Source organism: Lynx canadensis, chromosome B1 (genome assembly GCF_007474595.2).
Source record: "Lynx canadensis isolate LIC74 chromosome B1, mLynCan4.pri.v2, whole genome shotgun sequence".
NCBI lineage: Eukaryota > Metazoa > Chordata > Mammalia > Carnivora > Felidae > Lynx > Lynx canadensis.
In genome coordinates, this window is record NC_044306.2 from 83203170 (window position 1) to 83227103 (window position 23934).

Genomic DNA, 23934 nt, shown 5'->3' on the forward strand with positions numbered 1-23934 from the left:
ACATTTGGCAATATCTGGAGACATTTTGGTTATCACAACAGGGAGAACATTACTGGCATCTAGGGGGTGGAGGCCAGAGATGCTTCTAAACATCCTACAGTGCACAGGACAGTCTCTGCAATAAACTTATCTGGCCCAAAATGTCAATAGAATTGAGATTGAGAAACTTCTTTAATTTTTTTTTTTTTTTTTTTTTTTTTTGAGAAACAGAACATGAACAGGGAAGGGGCAGCGTGAGCAGGAGACACAGAATCCAAAGCAGGCTCCAGGTTCTGAGCTGTCAGCACAGAGCCCAACGCAGGGCTCAAACTTGCAAACTGCAAGGTCATGACCTGAGGTGAGTCAGATGCTTAACCTACTGAGCCACCCAGGTGCCCCAAGAAACTCTTAAATAAATCATTTGTCTCCCCAGGATTAATACAAACTCCATGGGAGGTTGTGTCCGTTGCTCAGTTATTCCCAAAGCCTAGCTTTTAATGCATTTACATATTAAATGGAGTTCAGATCCACACTTTCCAAAATACTATACCAAACATGTGTATGGTCTTCCTTCCTGTTGTCTCCAATGACTAGAAAAGTCTCTTTGACCTTCTTAGATGCTCTGCAAATCCTAGATCAATTGGAATACTAGCACTCACTAGGAAGAACTTAAGAAGTTATATTCTCTGATCTACATTAATCTATAATACATAACTATTCTTTATAACTTAAACTAAGAATTCTCAGACACTTAACATAGTGATGTTAATCATGTCTTTAAACCACAGTATTGTGGGATCTATCACTTTCATGGTGTTGCTTGGCAAGCCTTATGTATGAGAGAATATATTGCTTCATCATTTTAGACTTATAAATCATAACTCTATTTTAAATTATTTGGGTTTCATTACGTAACTGTCTCTTTTTCTCCTACCCATTAGGTCAGTGACCCAGTTGCAGCTAATTTGGTCTCAATACCCAGATGTTCCTTTTCTCCAAAAAGGAGCTTTGACTATCGGATGGGTCCATGAGTTTTGAGGAAGAAACTGATGTGATCTTTTCTGAATGTGAAGGCCCTTCTATATCTAAGGTACAATTTAGAATTATGTTCATAGTTAGTATACGTAAGTCCACAATCTCTAGCCTAATGGTAGCAAATAAATGGCCCTTGTAACAACGCGACATCATTCTCTTTCCCAACTTAAGACAAACATGTTAATCGTATTCTCCCTGTCCTGCTGAAACCCCCAAATCTCCAAGTGGCTACTACTAGCTATCAGAATTGTCATAAGCAATGAAACCTGATACTGTTTATGATTTAAAATACCACAGAAGCTGCATGCATGAGTGTGCTACCATTGGCCAGGAATCCTAAATTTTATCATCTGTTGGTAAAATCTTAGTATGAACTTAGGCACAAGGATATCACTTTCAGTAATCTTAAAAATTCCTCATTTCTTCAGGATAAGTAATCTATTGTTAAAAACTTTGAGAGAGTAATGCTATCCTCTATCTCAATAACTTTTATATATTTCAGCTTTATTAGGAAGTTCCTGGAGCACCTTATATTCATCATCTGATGTATTGGCTGTTCCTGACAAAATCTGGAAAGTGTCTCCTTCAGGTCTTTATGATCTTTTCCATTCTTCAACACTTGCAATCACTAGCTTTGCATCTAAAAAAGAAAATCTAAATGCCAAACTCAGGAAAACACTTTAGCACACAACTCTCATCTGATCTGACTTTTTCCCCTATGGTCAACATGACATTAGACTTGCATATTTTCTTTCAGGTTCATTGATCTAACAGTGGACCCAGTTCAGCATTGCAACATTGAGAAGGTGTTCCTGTGTACAGAAACAGATTAATGTGTCCCCAAATATTCTAGGACATAAGTATGGCTCTGTGGCTGACTTACCCTCCATACTCTACAGGACCAATATCCTGGTATGTGATTTTTGTATATTTATTAACATTTACTCTGTCAGTAATCTAGTACCTTAGGGAAAAGGGGGGCATACCTAGCCAATTAGATATGCTGAGCCCAGTTTCATGAGCTTTATTTCATGGTGATTCTTGAAATAAAAAATTTACACTTTATTCAGAAAGAAATTTATGGACAATTTACTTTTGAATATTAGCGTTTAAAAGCTAATACCAAATTATCTCCTGTCATCTTCTAAGATAAAGCTCATCCAGAGATCCAAGTCAGAAAACTTGGCAATGTGAATTTTAATACTCAGCCACAAGCCACAAGGAAGCACTTCCTTTAGGGGAATGGCCAGGATCTGTTTTCAGCCAGTCCTCTGCTGCCCTCTTTCAGGTATATATGTCCAGCAACTCACATTTCAACAGTAGCCTCCAATTTCCCCTGTCCCTATCACTTCTCCTACTTTGTAAACTCCCTAAAGCAGATTTTTGTTTCCTTCAAAGGTGACAACTGGGAGATAGGGACATATCCACACAATTTACACTGTCTGATCAAGAGGGCATGCAAACAGCATTTGGAAAGAAGAGTTTGGAGTATCATCAGTCCATATTCTTCTTTGCTGGGGGCAAAACCTTGAAACAGTGGAAGAGCCAATCCTGAGTTCCTGACCCAATCTCAGGATAAAAATAGGAAAATTAATATTCAACATATCACCCTGAACGATTCTAAATAAGTGGTCTTCAAACTAGTTCCCAGATGACAAGGCTCATGAGAGCAAATGGATGTGGAAACTATAAGTATGGATACTCAAAGCAGTACCATGTCCATTTTAGAGGGTGCATTTTGTCTCTTATTACTGTTTAACAGACACCTTTATATTAACATCCAGATAACATGGATTTTTTTTTTTTTTTTTTTTTTTTAGATCAATGGACTTCCCTTCTTCTGAGACATATGCCTCAGGTGAGAAACAACCCATCTGTAAGCAACTTTAACAGTAATCAGACCATAACTCCATTATATAGTTATGGTGACTCCTCAGAAGTCCAAACTGTCCAATGAATTTTGAAGACCCTTCTCTGCCAAGTTGAGCTTGACCGTATCTGGGAAGCCGATCTGGTTGTCTGTACATCAACATGGGAAACTGCTTTTCTGACTTCAAACCAGAGTAACCATTTAAAAAGTGAGTCTGAAAAGAATATACAGCAGATATGCTGGGAATTACTTTTTTTTGTTGTTAAAAACTGTCCTTCCTGTGAGAGGACCCAATCCATCCAAAATCATTGTCAGCAAGACTCGTTCTTTAACCACCAAACCAGTGCCTTGGATTCATTATAAGAATGAGGTTGCTCAGGTGTCATTCATTGAATTATCGACATGCTCAGCACTATTCTTTTAGTCTTATGACTAGATTTATTAGTTTAAGACCAAGTCACAATCACAAATCCAATAATTCCATTTAAAGGAAAGGGAAACGATAACCAACGGGTATATGGAGATGTACTAATACAGTATGTCTCAAACTGCAGTATGCCTGAAACTGATGGGTTTAAGACTTAAATTTCAGGGCCCCACCCACAGAGATTCCAATTTAGTAGATTAGAATATGATCTGAGAATCTATTTTTAACAAGCTCCCGGCTGCTGCTACTGCTGCTGGTCCTCAGACCCTATACAATGGGGTAAAACTCCACTCTCCTAACGTATTTGGGATGTAATGACTTAAATGCTAGCATATTGAAACTCACCAGAGGGGCACCCAGTAAAATTATCTGCATCCCCCAAATTTAAGATAAAAGCCTTTTTTATAGTATTGAATGATTTTCCTCTCCTAAACTAAAAAAAAAAAAAAAAATCCATGTTACCTTGATGTCATGTTAATATAAAGGTATTATTAAACGGCTATTGAGGTTTTATTTTGCTTTGGCAAAATCTGTTTTACGGCAGTGGCTTTTCAAATTTTTCTGTGCATATGAATCACCTTTGAATATCTTACTAAAATGCAGAGTCTAGTTCAGCCTGTCTGGCCTGAGGCTTTAGATTCTACATTTCTAACAATCTCCTTTACCTATTACTGTTAAGTCTAAAGATTACTGTGATATCAATTTTCAAAATACATCAGACTCAGGGTGATACTCCCCCCCCCCCCCCCTCAGGTGAAACTTGCAATGCTGAGCGATGCCTGAGACTTAAGCAGAAAAGTGGTTTCAGGAAGAGAAGTGTACGTGGTGAGGACATTAGAATGCTACCCCAGCTGTTTCTGCAAATTCAGTGATCAGTGACCACCCAATCTTAAGCATTGGGATGTGGCATAAAACTTGACTGCCATAAATCTTAAGTGTGGGGCCTATATACACCAGTATTTTGGATTCAGATACAGCAGCCATATCTCATTTTGTTGCACTTTGCAGATACTGTGGGTTTTTTGTTTTGTTTTTTGTTTTTTTTACAAATTGAAGGTTTGTATTTTAAACTTAATTATAATTGTTATGGCGACCTGGGATCTTTGATGTTACTGTAATTGTTTGGGGTTCCATAAACCATGACCATGTAAGAGGGCAAAATTAATGGATAAATGTTACATGTGGTCTGACTGCTCCCTAACTTGGCTGTTCTGCACCTCTCTCCAGGCTTTCTTGTTAGGGACTCATGCAGCTGGTGACTCTCGGTTGAAACTGGTGCTCACCGACCATTCTGAAAATCCTAGGGCCCTTTGGAATAATGCTAAATGTACTCTGCCTGTGCTCTGTGCTCTATAAGTGGAAGAACAAAGCCTGGATGACAGTACATCTGTTTACAACATGGTTTACTGAATACTGATGAGACCTACTGCTCAGAAAAAAGTTCCTTTCAAAATATTACTACTTATTTGACAATGTTGAATGCATCTGGTCCACCCAAGAACTCTAACAGAGATAGACAAGATGCATATTATTTTCATGTCTAACACAGCATCGATTTTACAGCCCATGGATCAAGGAGTCATTTCGACTTTCAAGTCTTCTAATTTAAGAAATGCACTTCATAAGGTTGGCATAGTGATTCCTCTTACTGATCTGGGCAAAGTACACTGAAAACCTTCTGGAAAGAATTCACCATTTTAGATGCCATTGAAAACATTCATGATTAATGGGAAGGGGTCAAAGTATCCACATGAACAGGAGTTGGGAAGAAGGTGATTAGAACCCTCTGGAATAATTTTTGAAGGGTGTCAAGACATAAGTGGAATCTAAAAATGTGACTAAACTGCTGCCATCTCCTAATAAAATCTCAACGGATGAGGAGTCGCCTCTTATGAACAAAGACAGTGGTTTCTTGAGATAGAATCTATCCCTGGTGATGATGCTGTGAAGACTTGAAATGACAACAGACTTAGAAATATTCCATAAACTTAGTTGATGCACAGCAGCAGAGTTTAAGATGGACTCTAATTTTGAAAGAGGTTCTAATGTGGATAAAATGCTAACAGCACTGCCTGCTAATCTTTCATTGGACGGAGAGTTGATGTGGCAAACTTCATTATTATAAGAAATTGCCACAGCCATCCTGACCTTGAACTACCACCGCCACCAACATCAAAGCAAGACCCTCCACTAGCAAAAAGATTACAACTTGCTGAAAGCTTAGATGATAGCATTTTTAGCAACCACATATTAAGGCATGTGCGTTGCTTTTTTAAACACAATGCTATTATACTACATTGTAAATGTATGCACTAGGAAACCAAAATAGTCATTTGACTCACTTTACTACAACATTCACTTTATTGCAGTGGTCTGGAACTGAATCCCCAGTATCTCTGAGGTAGGCCTGTATACTGAAATAGGTTACACTATATTTATAAAAAGCTGCTCCTTCCTTGAAAATGGTCTTTGGGAATCAGGTCAAACCATGTTCTATGAGCAAGTCCATCATTCGGCACTTGATTCAACCTCTTCAAATCTTTTCAGCTTGAGACTGCCCACTGAATTGGCCCACTAAAACACTAACAGAAGTGTTAAGGGCTGGCAGCTCCTTAGGAAATTTTTAAATATTCCTTTTTTAAAATGGTAGAACTAAACCCATCTACCACTCTTTAGGACATGCAGATCTTTATATATAAAATTATAAACATACAGAATTTTAATATACATATATATATAAAATCTTCATAATTATTTTTGTAGTGCTTAAAAGGTGTAATTCTACTTGACAAAGATTTGAAGCCACTAAATTGGTAAGTCAATTATTTGGTTGGTAGATACCAAAAACTAGTCAATATATATTGCTGTTTGTCTTCTATCACACACAGTTTACTTCTTCCCATCCCTAACCCATTAGCACCAGATGCTATTAGGCTGTTTCTCTTCCTCTTGAAAACTTGTCTTTGGTGACTTTCAACAGTTACCTTTAGCCTTATATTTTTCTAAGTATTTCTTCAAAAATGAGGCTCCCATGCTTAATGGTGACTTGTTTCATGAAAAGGGCGATCATTCCTCAAATTTTGTGTACATAAGACCCAAAACTGTTTTCAGAACCCAAAGTTAAAATGAGGTCAATCTGGAGGGGAACACAAACTCAAATTACAGCCTTAGACACTGAATTTTGCTGGACACCGATAGCAACAATTCCACATTTTGGAAAAGTGAGCAGTATTAGTAACACTTTAAAAAATCAACACTGAAAATAAAAATCTCCATGTATGGGCAGATGACAAGTGATAGGAATTTTAGAAGAAATCTAAAGGAAAGAGATAATGTCCTAAGGAAAAAAGGTAAAAAATGAGAAAATTGAAGAAATGGAAAGAAAAGACCACTTAAGGATTATAAAAGTTATATTTATTCACGATGCTACATTTATTGCATTCCCTTAGAAAAATGGAGAACTGTTTATGTACCCAATTTGCACATATAAAACTTTATACAAATTATGTGTAGCACATAAAGGCCTCTGGTACAGCTAAAATCCTGACACTACAATTTGGGTAAATCCTGCTTCAGGGTCTCCAGTTTATCAAGTCTGTTCAGAGAAAATAAACACTGGTATTATACTCAATCTTGCCATTCACACTTAGAAATTATTTTAAAATATAAAATTTTCACTCTAAAAACTCAAAAAAGGTAAACTGGAAGGGGACACACTTTGTTACCGATTTCAATTTAACAGTATGACAAATTCATACCTTATTTTGGCTGGGTCTTTTTAAAAAAAACTATCACCTTAGTTTTGACATTCTTTCTAAGTTGTGGCTGCTTCAAGAAGGTAGTATGTCAAAACATTTACCAAACAGTAAAAATAATATTCCTTTTACAAAATGGTACAATAACACATTACAGAACCAGAAAATACTAAATGTCTTTGGCTATACAACTAAAAGGCCAGTCTTCCAACAGAATAGGGCATATTCACACCTCAGAACCAACTACAGACACAAAGCATAACAGAAATATGCATAGAATTTAAGGATAATTTGTCTTGCCTTTTTTTTTCCATTCTACCCATATAATAATCAAGGAGAATGCAATTTACATAATCTTCCCAGATGAGACTCCATATAGCACTACAAAGATACCCAAATTTCTGCAAAGGCAAAGTGAATGAAAACAATTACACAACTAAGACCAAAGGGACAAATGTTTGTTATCTGCAATTTTAGTTGTTTGCTTGTTTTTTTAAGCTTCTTTTTTTAAGCTTTGAGTGTAGAAATCATAGCTGATAAACAAAAAGTCACAATCTTCACAAATGAAACTATAATAGAAAAATAAATCAAATGAAACATTTATTAATAAATGAAGCCTGTTTTATTACTTCAAGTGTTAATGATAAAAAAAATTTCAGCACAGCTGTTGCATTTAAAAAAGTGAAACTACATACTATGTTTCTAGCTCAGTAAACAGATGAACCTGATGTCTTTGAATGACATAACAATTGAGCATTGTACAGTACATCTTATGAAGACCCGTAAATTAACGAACTACTGGTTTAAAGTTAGTGATTATGAAACAAATATGTATTCATAGTTTCAGCTTCTTTTTTCTTCCTCGACCATCAGGTGCTCCATCCATTTTACGTTTCTGTGTCTACAAATGAACAGAAGGATTGCTTTTTCAGCACAAGACAATAAAGGTAAAACCTAGACTATTTTTACTTTGTTAATAACTGCTACATAGTAATATGTATTTAGACTTTCTCACCTATTATAATCTTAATACTCCAAATAGTCTTATCTACTCACTTTACTAACACAAATTTTATTGCTAATGAAATGATTTACAATAAGCAATAGTGAGTCAACACATCAAACCAGTATAACATGCCCTACCAAAAGAAAGCAGTACTACTTTATGAAGTTACATAAATACCAAGGACATTAGAGGCATTCATTTATTCATGACTTTTTAAATTATTAAATCTAAATAAAAATATGACATTTTTTTCTCTTAAAATATCTGTATTCACATTGCTAAGATATCACTGGGACAATAAGCCAAATCTTGGAAGTTTACATATTCTAAAATTGTAACTTGTATTCCTCAATGTCAACTGTAAGCTCCTGGCATTCACAGGACATGCCTTCCTAGGTTTTCATGAATGCCCAAATTATGAACTACCATCCGATTCCCCACAGAATGCATAAAGCAGCTTATTTAAAAAAAAAAAAAAAAGACTAACACCTCAATGATAGCTAAGTAATGTTCAAATTCTTACAAAGAAAAGTCTTCTAAGAATGTTATTTACATATTCATGAATACTTACAGAAGGTTTTGGTCCTCTCTTCTTTTTCTCTGCCTTCTCTTTTTCTTCTAGTTCCATGTTTTCTCTTTCAATCAAGGTAATTAAGGTGTTACACCTCCTCTGGAGTTCCTGAATTGTAAAAATAAATTTATATGGTAAACATGTATTTTCCATTGTTTTCATGATACCCAAGTTATAAAGCTATAATGTTTTGGGGTGCCTGAGTGGCTCGAGTGTCCAACTCTTGATTTCAGCTCAGGGTCGGGCTCTATGCTTAGCATGGAACCTGCTTGAGATTCTTTCTCCCTCTCCCCCCACTCCCTAAAATAAAAAGAAAATTGTAATGTTTTAATGTAATATAAAATCATTTATACACCCCCCATAGATAAAATGTATAAAACAGACCTAACAGCAGCTGAATCACTCTTTAATTATATTTATAATGCATTTATAATGCAACATTTCCCAAACAAAGATACACAAGAGACGCCCTTAGTGAAAAATAACCCTCCAGAGGTCAAACACGAAAAGACTGTGCACCATCCTCCATCTTAAAGAGTGACAACATAAATACGCTAAGAGAAACCTTACTATGAAAGATGTTTAAACTTTGCTTATCCTTGTATATCCCAAACCTAAAACTACAGAACATTTTTAGCATTTTCATCCTAAATAAAACAAGATGGAAGTTAAAAGCTCAGAAGCAGTAAAATGCACAATAAAAAGAGGAATTAACTCACTGAAGCCCAACTTTCCTGAATTATAACTTTAGGAACTTGCTTATCAAAAACAGCTTTTTAAAATAATCCAGACTCAATATCCAAATGGGCAGAGGCCTAAGTACAAGTTCTTTCTTTATAGAAATGTGTTCATTTATGGGAATGCAAGCTGGTGCACCCGAAAACAGTATGGAGGTTCCTCAAAAAACTAAAAATAGGACTACCCTACGACCCAGCAGTTGCACTACTGGGCATTTATCCATGGGATACAAGTGTGCTGTTTTGAAGGGACACATGCACCCCCATGTTTATAGCAGCACTATCAACAACAGCCAAAGTATGGAAAGAGCCCAAATGTCCATCAATGGATGAATGGATAAAGATGTGGTATATATGTATGTATATGTATATATACATACACACAATGGAGTATTACTCAGCAATCAAAAGGGATGAAATCTTGCCATTTGCAACCACGTGGATGGAACTGGAGGGTATTATGCTAAGTGAAATTAGAGAAAGACAAAAATCATATGACTTCACTCATATGAGGACTTTAAGAGACAAAACAAATGAACATAAGGGAAAGAAAAATATAAAAACAGGGAAGGGGGACAAAACAGAAGAGACTCATAAATATGGAGAACAAACAGGGTTACTACAGGGGTTGTGGGAGGGGGGCTAAATGGGTACTAGGGAATCTACTCTTGAAATCACTGTTGCACTATATGCTAATTTGGATGCAAATTTTAAAAAAATTAAAAAAAATGTTCATTTAGAAAACCAAAATTTTCTAAACAATTCAAGTTTTAAATTATGATCATCACATTCAAAAGGTGGAACTGATGGTGATGCTTCCCATTTAGAACCTGACTAAAATTAATAATATCAAAAACCAGAGCTTATCAGACGTGGTGATGTTACAAGATATGGGATACTAAAGGACAGAACCAGGAAATTTTTTAAGTTATCCATGATAACAGTTTAATTTTTTTTAATGTTTATTCATTTTTGAAAGACAGAGCACAAGCAGGGGTGGGGCAGAGAGAGAGGGGGACACAGAATCTGAAACAGGCTCCAGGCTCTGAGCTGTCAGCACAGAGCCTGACACGGGGCTTGAACTCACAAACCACAAATCACATGACCGGAGCTGAAGTCAGATGCTCAACTGACTGAGCCACCCAGGCGCCCCTCCATAACAGCTTTTTAACTATAGATAACTGTTTTCTCATGATCTGATTTAACCTCTAATACTTACAATACTGTAACTAAAATGTACTCCAAAGATGGAATGAAACCACAATTTTACCTATTAAGCAATACTTACTCTGAATGGTTTGCTACGTTACACAAAAAGGCCCAAGCACTCACCATTGCAGTTCTGGACTTCAAAAACCAGTCAAATCTGAACTGAGGAGAGTTGCGAATACACTGTCGTAATTCATCATAAACGTTTTCTTTGTCGAATCCAAGTTTGTGAAGCATACAGATTAGAAAACGATCCTCTTCTTCAGTATAGTTTTTTCCTTTGTTAGTACCATACGATATTCTCAGCTGATGAAAAGGTGCTTTGTACCGTCCAATCTATCAAAGTTAAATTTTATATTATATAAATCCTGTATAATACATATTTCAAATCAGCATTAGTAAAATTAGCTAAAAATGTTATGTTCCAAATCAGAATTTTCTATCCAAAGCACCTCAACTACGTTATATAACCTTTGTTGTGAAACAACCTTATAGTCTTTATTATTCTAAAGAGAAATATAGGCTGAGACTTTGATACTATGTAGGAAAGAGCTAAATCATAGGGTTGCTGACCAAGATCCATCAACTGACGTACTAAGGTAAATTCTGTTGAGATTTCATTTGAATGTTGTTCTTTGAAGAAAATTTACATTTGAAACCATCATTTCATTTCCTTTTAAAAAGTTACTTTAACTCGCATATTCTCAGGGAGAAGTTATATTACTGACTGCCAGATTTATTAATACACAAAGTACCTTCGTGTCAAGTGCTTTTTTGATACTAATTCTTCTTTGAATTCTTGCCTCTCCCCTTTCAATCTGAGCCATAATCTTCTCTATGTCCTGGAGTTCATTGCATCTTTCCCAGAATACAGCTGGTAAAAAAGTTGGACAGATGGGACAGGTGGAAGAAGGGGGAAGATATAAATAATTTCTCACAAATGCTCTCATTTATTTAACTTGCTAAGGATTAAGAAATATTTCCATTTCTCTCGTATCTAATACTACAAAGTAAATAAGTCAATTATTTAATTTTCTTAACTGTAAAAAAAAAAAAAAAAGAAAAAAAGATGAGCTGGATGATTTAAGTATCTCCCAACTCTTAAATTTCTATTATTGAATCCTAAGCAGACTCATCACAGCACAACCAGACCTATTGATATGACAATCCAAGTGACTTCAGGAAACAGAGGCATATAATACTTGAGTCATTACAGAGAAAAATAAAATGAAAGCACAATTATTCAGTGTATTCAGTACCCTATTATTTTCTTGGCTATAGCCAGTTCACTAGGGTAAAAAATAAAAGTATGTTTTTTTTTTTTAAAGAACATTTTCTAAATTGATTTTTTAAAAGACCTAACTTGATTTTTTAAAAACACAAAAAAACTAAACCTCCCCAATAGCTCTCCAAAGAACCTGAGAACATTCTTGTATCTATTAAAATAAGAAGAAAATTACCTGAATATTCAATAACTTCTTCTGGAGTTTTTCCTTCTACTTCTCTTGCAATATTTTCAATATCATCACGACCCCACTTCTCATTAGCTTTGATAAACTGGTTAAAATCTCTCTTATTCCAATTGGTAAATCCCTTCAAAGCAGCAGAAACAAAATATTAACACACACTGAACATGGATAAGATGCTACTACACTTTTCTGTAACACTTAAGAAAAACTGGTAAATTTTCAACTACTCCTTGTTTTTAAGTTTTTAAAGTGGTAACTTTTCATACACACAGATGTGCGTTTTTAGCAATATGTCATATATTGCTTAGATAACCAAGCAATTAAATCTGAGTGGAAGAGAGTAAGGAATGCTGCATGCAAAGGTGACCTTTTTGCTGAGTGCTGAGGATTAGCAGGACTTTGCAAAAAGGAATGAAAAACATATAGCAAAGAGCAAAGACATAACAAGTGGGAAAATAGAAGAAAAACAGAGCTTCAAAAGTAGGCCAGATACTACAGTAAGGCCAGATTCTGAAAGACCCTGATTAAACCCTAACGGTTGTTAAGTAGAAACTTGTATTTGAGAATAGTAACTTAATACCAGTGTGCAAGATTCACAGGAAAAGGAAATGAGAATACTGAAAGAAAGGTGATCAAAAGGTTATCCACTCTACCAAGGCTGGTGCAAATCTCTCCTCTTCTAAACTACCTCAACAACTCATAACAATCAAAATGTAGCATGCTTTATCATCTCCAATTACTCCATTTTTTAAAGAAGACTTGTACTTTGTATACCCCAACACAACCTAAACACAGTATCTTACAAAATGATAGTTACTAAGTTTTATGTTGATTGAAGACTATACCTGTGTTAGAAGCTTCTCTTTTTCCTCTAACTCTTCATCATTAAGGGGTTCAGCTTCATCAATCTTAAGCTGTTCTTCTTTTTGTGCCTGTGCTGCATTTGGTAGGTCAGGATTTCGAGGCACCTAAAAAAAAAAAATAATAATCCAACCATGAAAAAAAATACTGCTATATACCATTTGTTAAAAACAAACCAGATTAGTTATGAACAAAGTGTTACTCCCATTACCTTGTACCCAATAGTTTTTCTGTAATACAGAATTTCTTTTTCCAATAATTCAAATAAACGTGGAGGAAAGAACTGGAAATCCTGAACGTTAGGTTGTTTCGGAGGTCGAGGAGCCTAAAGACAAAAACATTGTTCATTTAAAAAACCTGTTTTAATTAATGGTAACCTTCCTGTTTCCATACACTGTGACAGCCAATTCTCTAAGCAACTGATCGATTATTAACACTGAACATTAATCAAATTTTTTATTTTTCTTTTTAATTTTACTTTTTATTTTTAAAAGTTTACATCCAAATTAGTTAGCATACAGTGCAACGATTTCAGGAGTAGATTCCTTAGGGCCCCTTACCCATTTAGCCTATCCCCCCTTCCACAACCCCTCCCGTAACCCTCAGTTTGTTCTCCACATTTATGAGTCTCTTCTGTTTTGTCCCTCTCCCTGTTTTTGCATAATTTTTGTTTCCCTTCCCTTACATTCATCTATTTTGTCTCTTAAAGTCCTCATATGAATGAAGTCATATGATTTTTGTCTTTCTCTGACTAATTTCACTTAGCATAATACCCTCCAGTTCCATCCATGTAGTTGCAAATGGCAAGATTTCATTCTTTTTGATTGCCGGGTAATACTCCATTGTATATATATACCACACCTTCTTTATCCATTCATCCATCGATGGACATCTGGGCTCTTTCCAAACTTTGGCTATTGTTGATAGTGCTGCTATAAACATGGGGGTGCATGTATCCCTTCGAAAGAGCACACCTATATCCCTTGGATAAATGCCTAGTAGTGCAAGTGCTGGGTCATAGGGTAGTTCTATTTTTAGAACATTAATCAAATTTTAAATGCATACATTCACAACTAATTTTTAGAAGATTTTTTAACAAAAACTGAAGAAGGAGAGACAGGAAGATGGCGGCGTAGGAGGACGCTGGGCTCACCGCGCGTCCTGCTGATCACTTAGATTCCACCTACATCTGCCTAAATAACCCAGAAAACCGCCAGAGAATTAGCAGAACAGAGTCACCGGACCCAAGTGCAGACGAGAGGCCCACGGAAGAGGGTAGGAAGGGCGGCGAGGCAGTGCGCGCTCCACGGACTGGCGGGAGGGAGCCGGGGCGGAGGGGCGGCTCGCCAGCCAAGCAGAGCCCCCGAGTCCGGCTTGCAAAAGCGGAGGGGCCTGACGGACTGTGTTCCGACAGCAAGCGCGACTTAGCGTCTGGGAGGTCATAAGTTAACAGCTCTGCTCGGAAAGCGGGAAGGCTGGAGGACAAAGGGAGGGTGAGCTGCGGAGCCCCCGGACGACAGAGCTCAGTTTGGCGGGGAACAAAGGCGCTCGCCAGCACCATCTCCCCCGCCCATCCCCCAGCCAAAATCCCAAAGGGAACCGGTTCCGGCCAGGGAAATTGCTCGCTCCGCGCAAACACCCAACTCTGTGCTTCTGCGGAGCCAAACCTCCGGCAGCGGATCTGACTCCCTCCGGCTGCCACAGGGCCCCTCCTGAAGTGGATCACCTAAGGAGAAGCGAGCTAAGCCTGCCCCCCCTGCCGCCGTGCACCTTGCCTTCCCACCCCAGCTAATACGCCAGATCCCCAGCATCACAAGCCTGGCAGTGTGCAAGTAGCCCAGACGGGCCATGCCACCCCAAAGGGAATCCCGCCCCTAGGAGAGGGGAAGAGAAGGCACACACCAGTCTGACTGTGGCCCCAGCGGTGGGCTGGGGGCAGACATCAGGACTGACTGCGGCCCCGCCCACCAACTCCAGTTATACACCACAGCACAGGGGAAGTGCCCTGCAGGTCCTCACCACACCAGGGACTATCCAAAATGACCAAGCGGAAGAATTCCCCTCAGAAGAATCTCCAGGAAATAACAACAGCTAATGAGCTGATCAAAAAGGATTTAAATAATATAACAGAAAGTGAATTTAGAATAATAGTCATAAAATTAATCGCTGGGCTGGAAAACAGTATACAGGACAGCAGAGAATCTCTTGCTACAGAGATCAAGGGACTAAGGAACAGTCACGAGGAGCTGAAAAACGCTTTAAATGAAATGCAAAACAAAATGCAAACCACCACAGCTCAGATAGAAGAGGCAGAGGAGAGAATAGGTGAACTAGAAGATAAAGTTATGGAAAAAGAGGAAGCTGAGAAAAAGAGAGATAAAAAAAATCCAGGAGTATGAGGGGAAAATTAGAGAACTAAGTGATACACTAAAAAGAAATAATATACGCATAATTGGTATCCCAAAGGAGGAAGAGAGAGGGAAAGGTGCTGAAGGGGTACTTGAAGAAATAATAGCTGAGAACTTCCCTGAACTGGGGAAGGAAAAAGGCATTGAAATCCAAGAGGCACAGAGAACTCCCTTCAGACGTAACTTGAATCGATCTTCTGCACGACATATCATAGTGAAACTGGCAAAATACAAGGATAAAGAGAAAATTCTGAAAGCAGCAAGGGGTAAACGTGCCCTCACATATAAAGGGAGACCGATAAGACTCGTGACTGATCTCTCTTTTGAAACTTGGCAGGCCAGAAAGAATTGGCACGAGATTTTCAGGGTGCTAGATAGAAAAAATATGCAGCCGAGAATCCTTTATCCAGCAAGTCTGTCATTTAGAATAGAAGGAGAGATAAAGGTCTTCCCAAACAAACAAAAACTGAAGGAATTTGTCACCACTAAACCAGCCCTACAAGAGATCCTAAGGGGGACCCTGTGAGACAAAGTACCAGAGACATCACTACAAGCATAAAACATACAGACATCACAATGACTCTAAACCCGTATCTTTCTATAATAACACTGAATGTAAATGGATTAAATGCGCCAACCAAAAGACATAGGGTATCAGAATGGATAAAAAAACAAGACCCATCTATTTGCTGTCTACAAGAGACTCATTTTAGACCTGAGGACACCTTTAGATTCAGAGTGAGGGGATGGAGAACTATTTATCATGCTACTGGAAGCCAAAAGAAAGCTGGAGTAGCCATACTTATATCAGACAAACTAGACTTTAAATTAAAGGCTGTAACAAGAGATGAAGAAGGACATTATATAATAGTTACAGGGTCTATCCATCAGGAAGAGCTAACAATTATAAATGTCTATGCGCCGAATACCGGAGCCCCCAAATATATAAAACAATTACTCATAAACAGAAGCAACCTTATTGATAAGAATGTGGTAATTGCTGGGGACTTTAACACCCCACTTACAGAAATGGATAGATCATCTAGACACACGGTCAATAAAGAAACAAGGGCCCTGAATGAGACATTGGATCAGATGGACTTGACAGATATATTTAGAACTCTGCATCCCAAAGCAACAGAATATACTTTCTTCTCAAGTGCACATGGAACATTCTCCAAGATAGATCATATACTGGGTCACAAAACAGCCCTTCATAAGTTTACAAGAATTGAAATTATACCATGCATACTTTCAGACCACAATGCTATGAAGCTTGAAATCAACCACAGGAAAAAGTTTGGAAAACCTCCAAAAGCATGGAGGTTAAAGAACACCCTACTAACGAATGAGTGGGTCAACCAGGCAATTTGAGAAGAAATCAAAAAATATATGGAAACAAACGAAAATGAAAATACAACAATCCAAACGCTTTGGGACACAGCGAAGGCAGTCCTGAGAGGAAAATACATTGCAATCCAGGCCTATCTCAAGAAACAAGAAAAATCCCAAATACAAAATCTAACAGCACACCTAAAGGAAATAGAAGCAGAACAGCAAAGGCAGCCTAAACCCAGCAGAAGAAAAGAAATAATAAAGATCAGAGCAGAAATAAACAATATAGAATCTAAAAAAACTGTAGAGCAGATCAACGAAACCAAGAGTTGGTTTTTTGAAAAAATAAACAAAATTGACAAACCTCTAGCCAGGCTTCTCAAAAAGAAAAGGGAGATGACCCAAATAGATAAAATCATGAATGAAAATGGAATTATTACAACCAATCCCTCAGAGATACAAACAATTATCAGGGAATACTATGAAAAATTATATGCCAACAAATTGGACAACCTGGAAGAAATGGACAAATTCCTGAACACCCACACTCTTCCAAAACTCAATCAGGAGGAAATAGAAAGCTTGAACAGACCCATAACCAGCGAAGAAATTGAATCGGTTATCAAAAATCTCCCAACAAGTAAGAGTCCAGGACCAGATGGCTTCCCAGGGGAGTTCTACCAGACATTTAAAGCAGAGATAATACCTATCCTTCTCAAGCTATTCCAAGAAATAGAAAGGGAAGGAAAACTTCCAGACTCATTCTATGAAGCCAGTATTACTTTGATTCCTAAACCAGACAGAGACCCAGTAAAAAAAGAGAACTACAGGCCAATATCCCTGATGAATATGGATGCAAAAATTCTCAACAAGATACTAGCAAATCGAATTCAACAGCATATAAAAAGAATTATTCACCATGATCAAGTGGGATTCATTCCTGGGATGCAGGGCTGGTTCAACATTCACAAATCAATCAACGTGATACATCACATTAACAAAAAAAAAGAGAAGAACCATATGATCCTGTCAATCGATGCAGAAAAGGCCTTTGACAAAATCCAGCACCCTTTCTTAATAAAAACCCTTGAGAAAGTCGGGATAGAAGGAACATACGTAAAGATCATAAAAGCCATTTATGAAAAGCCCACAGCTAACGTCATCCTCAACGGGGAAAAACTGAGAGCTTTTTCCCTGAGATCAGGAACACGACAGGGATGCCCACTCTCACCGCTGTTGTTTAACATAGTGCTGGAAGTTCTAGCATCAGCAATCAGACAACAAAAGGAAATCAAAGGCATCAAAATTGGCAAAGATGAAGTCAAGCTTTCGCTTTTTGCAGATGACATGATATTATACATGGAAAATCCGATAGACTCCACCAAAAGTCTGCTAGAACTGATACATAAATTCAGCAAAGTTGCAGGATACAAAATCAATGTACAGAAATCAATTGCATTCTTATACACTAACAATGAAGCAACAGAAAGACACATAAAGAAAATGATCCCATTCACAATTGCACCAAGAAGCATAAAATACCTAGGAATAAATCTAACCAAAGATGTAAAGGATCTGTATGCTGAAAACTATAGAAAGCTTATGAAGGTAATTGAAGAAGATTTAAAGAAATGGAAAGACATTCCCTGCTCATGGATTGGAAAAATAAATATTGTCAAAATGTCAATACTACCCAAAGCTACCTACACATTCAATGCAATCCCAATCAAAATTGCACCAGCATTCTTCTCGAAACTAGAACAAGCAATCCTAAAATTCATATGGAACCACAAAAGGCCCCGAATAGCCAAAGGAATTTTGAAGAAGAAGACCAAAGCAGGAGGCATCACAATCCCAGACTTTAGCCTCTACTACAAAGCTGTCATCATCAAGACAGCATGGTATTGGCACAAAAACAGACACACAGACCAATGGAATAGAATAGAAACCCCAGAACTAGACCCACAAACGTATGGCCAACTCATCTTTGACAAAGCAGGAAAGAACATCCAATGGAAAAAAGACAGCCTCTTTAACAAATGGTGCTGGGAGAACTGGACAGCAACATGCAGAAGGTTGAAACTAGACCACTTTCTCACACCATTTACAAAAATAAACTCAAAATGGATAAAGGACCTAAATGTGAGACAGGAAACCATCAAAACCTTAGAGGAGAAAGCAGGAAAAGACCTCTCTGACCTCAGCCGTAGCAATCTCTTACTCGACACATCCCCAAAGGCAAGGGAATTAAAAGCAAAAGTGAATTACTGGGACCTTATGAAGATAAAAAGCTTCTGCACAGCAAAGGAAACAACCAACAAAACTAAAAGGCAACCAACGGAATGGGAAAAGATATTTGCAAATGACATATCGGACAAAGGGCTAGTATCTAAAATCTATAAAGAGCTCACCAAACTCCACACCCGAAAAACAAATAACCCAGTGAAGAAATGGGCAGAAAACATGAATAGACACTTCTCTAAAGAAGACATCCGGATGGCCAACAGGCACATGAAAAGATGTTCAGCGTCGCTCCTTATCAGGGAAATACAAATCAAAACCACACTCAGGTATCACCTCACGCCAGTCAGAGTGGCCAAAATGAACAAATCAGGAGACTATAGATGCTGGAGAGGATGTGGAGAAACGGGAACCCTCTTGCACTGTTGGTGGGAATGCAAATTGGTGCAGCCGCTCTGGAGAGCAGTGTGGAGGTTCCTCAGAAAATTAAAAATAGACCTACCCTATGACCCAGCAATAGCACTGCTAGGAATTTACCCAAGGGATACAGGAGTACTGATGCATAGGGGCACTTGTACCCCAATGTTCATAGCAGCACTCTCAACAATAGCCAAATTATGGAAAGAGCCTAAATGTCCATCAACTGATGAATGGATAAAGAAATTGTGGTATATATACACAATGGAATACTATGTGGCAATGAGAAAAAATGAAATATGGCCTTTTGTAGCAACGTGGATGGAACTGGAGAGTGTAATGCTAAGTGAAATAAGCCATACAGAGAAAGACAGATACCATATGGTTTCACTCTTATGTGGATCCTGAGAAACTTAACAGGAACCCATGGGGGAGGGGAAGGGAAAAAAAAAAAAAAAAAAGAGGTTAGAGTGGGAGAGAGCCAAAGCATAAGAGACTGTTAAAAACTGAGAACAAACTGAGGGTTGATGGGGGGTGGGAGGGAGGGGAGGGTGGGTGATGGGTATTGAGGAGGGCACCTTTTGGGATGAGCACTGGGTGTTGTATGAAAACCAATTTGTCAATAAATTTCATATATATATAAAAAAAATAAATAAATAAACATTAAAAAATATTAAAAAAAAACAAAAAAAACAAAAACTGAAGGAAATACACTGTAAGAAGTGACAAAAATACCTAATTTTCAATCTGATTTTACTGCAAGAATATAAGAAAAAAATTACATTTCCGGTATTTTTAAATGTTTTATTGCTCTGTCAACTCACCTTGGGTGCTTTAGGTTCACTGACACGAAGAGCTTCCCTAAAATAGGCATCAACAGCATAGTTGGCTTTTCTTTCTCGTTTTGGTGGTTCAATCCACTCTGTGAATGCTATCTAGTATATGGGAAATAATTCATATTACCTATTTTTATTATATACAGTCACAAATCTTATACGAATGCAACTCTTACTGTGTACATTACAACTCTTGTTTGTAATGGAAAGACATTCGTAAAATGCTGGACTATAAGCTCTAGGAGGATAGGAACTATGCTACTTTGCTCAAAACTATGTAATCAATACATGGGACAGTGTCCAGTAAATAACATATATACATAGTAAGTACCTCTTGATCAAATGAAGAACATTCTATCGGGTAGGGGGAAAAATATTACAGAATGTGCTATAACCCAAACTAGGAGAAAAATGTAGGTGTGTACTTAGCCCAGAAAACATTCAGAGGATATACAGGCCTAAATGTTAACAGAAAAAACAGTGAGTAAAATTCTTTTTTTCTTCCAACCTGTAGGTATTTTTAAATTTCTCTACAATAAAAACAAGTATTGTTTAAGGAATTAGGAAGTTTTTCCCTTTAATTACCAGCCAATTTTGTTAAAAAAAAAAAAAAAATCTAGTAAGGTTGTGACAAATTTCTTTGCCAATTATTTTAATTTTCAAAGATTCCAAACTATAATCACCCCATATTTCAACTATAATAGTATATACAGTAAGCCTCATTAAATTTTTAAAACATCTCAGAGATTACTAACTGAAAATAATTTAGATGTGAATATACAGAAATGACTGCTTTGAGATAAATTTACAAGGCATTACACCTAACACTTAAAACTGCAAGTTTCAAGTAAAAGTGTTCAAGTAACCAAAATGTCTTTCAAAATTACCTTTTGTTTTTCTCTATAATCCTCTCCTTCAAAGTTATAAACACTCGACTCTGTATCCATTGTGAAGTTTCTAAGGGAGCTTTCACCCATCTTGGAGAGCTTTTCATTCATCTCTGCAGTCTAGGGAAAAAAACAGATTCGAGACAAAAAAAAAAAAATCCAGAAGAATTGTAGTCAAAATTAGGCTTTACAGTACACAAAAGCTTCTTTTTATGGTTCACATTAACAAGTACTTCCTCAAACAGTTCTGATTTAAAACAGTTTATATATTAAAAACATTATCACATTTAGGGGTGCCTGAGTGGCTCAACTGGTTAAGGGTCTGACTCTTGATTTCGGCTCAGGTCGTGATCTCAGTTTGTGAGTTCAAGCCCCGTGTCCAGCTTTGTGCTGACAGCGTGGAGCCTACTTGGAATTCTCTCTCCCTCTCTCTGCCCCTCCCCTGCTTGTGCATCTCTCTCTCAAAATAAATAACTTAAAAAAATAAAAACATTGTCATTTAATCTGTACCTCACCTTCTTTGCACCTCTTTCCAAAATACCATCAATATCCTCATCCGTAATCTCACTTTCCTTTGAAGCAAATACATGTGTTGCCCCATGTCTAATCATTTGAAGCATTTCATCTTTCCCAATTTTGTTCAGATTCTGATCCACAAGCCTTCCTGGAAATAAAAAACAAAAACAAACAAAACACATGTTATATAATGTTAAACAAACTATATTTTACTGGAAACTTGGTATTTTAAATGTTAGATGTAATACCATGTATTCTGCCTCAAGCATCAATCATTTCTGTTTATTCATTTCTGATAATTTTCATTTTCACATAAACAATGCCAAATTCGTAGTTGTAAGCTTTGAAATATTCTAAAGTTTATCTATTACATAATGAAGCCTACTGTATACCATCTCAATAAAATACATTCTTATATGGGCTGAATAAAAGCAATTTGGGATTTTTGAAAATCAAATTAGCAAGGTTTTTAAGTATCAACAGATGAGATTATAAACACAAGAAATTTCTGATAAGCAGAAAAGCATTAATATTAACTCCCCAATCAGCTTTTTCTACCTAGAAAAGTAAAAAAAAACAAAACAAAAAGTGAAGTACTAAAAAACTTTTACATTGCCAAACTTTATCTAAGGTCTGAAACATACATCAATTTCTGAAAATTTCCTAATTTTAAGAACTGAAACTCCTAAAAGTATTTTTTGATTGTAGAACAAATTCAACATAAGAAAATTAAGATCTTCAGTTGGTAGGAATCTGGCCAATACTGTAACTGTATTAAAAAATGCAGGCATCAAAACAAAACAAGCCAAAATACAAAAAATTACTTTCACCCAGAAGGGCCATTCACATACAACATACAAGCGTCAAGTTTTCTATTCCAATCAACTTGTAATAAGTGAATAAAGATCCAAGTTGTTCTCTCAGATCTTAAATGCTTATATATCATGGCTTTGGATCCCTAACAGAATGCACAAACATCTATGAGTTACAAAGTTAGGACAGACCTACAGAACTTGTTTCTTTGGACTGAAAGCTATCTCACTATCAAAATGTTCTCAGCCTTATTAAAACTACTTCCCTATTGGACAGGGGGGAGCTATTCAGACATAAAGTATTCTATGGTTTCTTATATTTTTAATTATGTTCCTTACTCCACGAGACAGTAATACAAAAGTATACACCTGAGGCTTACTGTTTGACTAATTCCTGTAAAGCTATTAGCACAAAATGTGCTCCAAAATTTGACGCCCTTCTCAATAAACCCAACTAAGTAAAAAACTCAAACAGGTTTTCTGAGCTGTCAACTAATTTTTAATATTTTTTAAAAAGTGTTTCAAAGATGAGAATTAAAAACAACACAAGGCAGGTGTTTTTCTAAAAACATGGATGAAGAATGTGAGGGGGAAAAAAAGAACTAGCCATTACATTACCCATGAGAAAACTCACTGTTGGGCAGGCCCCAGAGACTTTCATAATTAAACACTTCACTCTAATAGTTAATATAGTTCTTGGTCCTCGACGAGTCACCTCCTAGGTATACGAATGGTAAACTAGTGACTTGCCTCTACTTATGCCAACCTCAAGCTGGCATGAAGACTACAGGAAGTAATGGATGCAATTTAGCACCTTGCTTGGCACAAAGTAAGCACATGATAGTAATTATTAATAAAAACAATTAATAAGCCATCATTTATTGCCACATATGCAGAGACATGACTAACACTATGGCTGGCATTAATTGGATATCAAAGAAATGTAACAGTCCCTTACTCACATGAAAATTAAAAGCTGGTTGACAAAACGAAGACAGGTAACATGGAATCATCAGTGAGCAGTATTAACCAGTGTATCTCTGGGCTTTATAGACAGATAAAAAGTACATGCTCATAATGCAAATTTGAGAAGGAAAGAAACCAATGTGATTCCAAGGTTAATGAGGTTTTCCCCCCTATTTTTCCGTGTTACACATCCCATCACCAACCTTACTGTGATATAGCTCCATGAAAATGTAAATGTCTTCCTTAAAAGCTAATCTGGCACAAGAACTTCACTCTCTTCAATCAACCCAAAATAAAATCCCACTCTTACCCTCTAGTCCTATTTACATTAATGTAATAAACATTACATTGTAACATTACATCACCCACCCTCTCACTAAATTATAAACTCTATGGAAGTAAACACACTTGTTGCTTTCATTCACCACTGTATTGTCAGCAATAAGAACAATGCCTGGCATCTGGTGGCTGTTCAGTAAATAGTTGGCAGACTAGAAAAAAGAATAACATCAGATTCTTTGAGTTTCGTTTGTATTTCTTCATTTTACCCCAGAGTAATTAATAGAGTGCTTATTAGTACATGTAAATCATACTCAC

General features: G+C 36.9%; 1 protein-coding gene across 1 annotated transcript in view; it reads right to left on the reverse strand.

The window, feature by feature from the left end:
- Nucleotides 1-6703: 6703 nt before the first annotated feature.
- SMARCA5 (SWI/SNF related, matrix associated, actin dependent regulator of chromatin, subfamily a, member 5) overlaps nucleotides 6704-23934 on the reverse strand; it is a 44651-nt gene continuing 27420 nt past the window's right edge. The window contains exons 15-24 of the mRNA XM_030313004.1: nucleotides 21559-21707; nucleotides 21044-21163; nucleotides 20145-20255; nucleotides 13131-13244; nucleotides 12904-13026; nucleotides 12050-12182; nucleotides 11345-11463; nucleotides 10713-10925; nucleotides 8644-8751; nucleotides 6704-7967 (exon numbers count right to left, since the gene is read on the reverse strand). Coding sequence (XP_030168864.1) covers nucleotides 7902-7967; nucleotides 8644-8751; nucleotides 10713-10925; nucleotides 11345-11463; nucleotides 12050-12182; nucleotides 12904-13026; nucleotides 13131-13244; nucleotides 20145-20255; nucleotides 21044-21163; nucleotides 21559-21707 — 1256 coding nt within the window. The 3' untranslated portion in view covers nucleotides 6704-7901. The remainder of the gene's footprint in view (nucleotides 7968-8643; nucleotides 8752-10712; nucleotides 10926-11344; nucleotides 11464-12049; nucleotides 12183-12903; nucleotides 13027-13130; nucleotides 13245-20144; nucleotides 20256-21043; nucleotides 21164-21558; nucleotides 21708-23934) is intronic.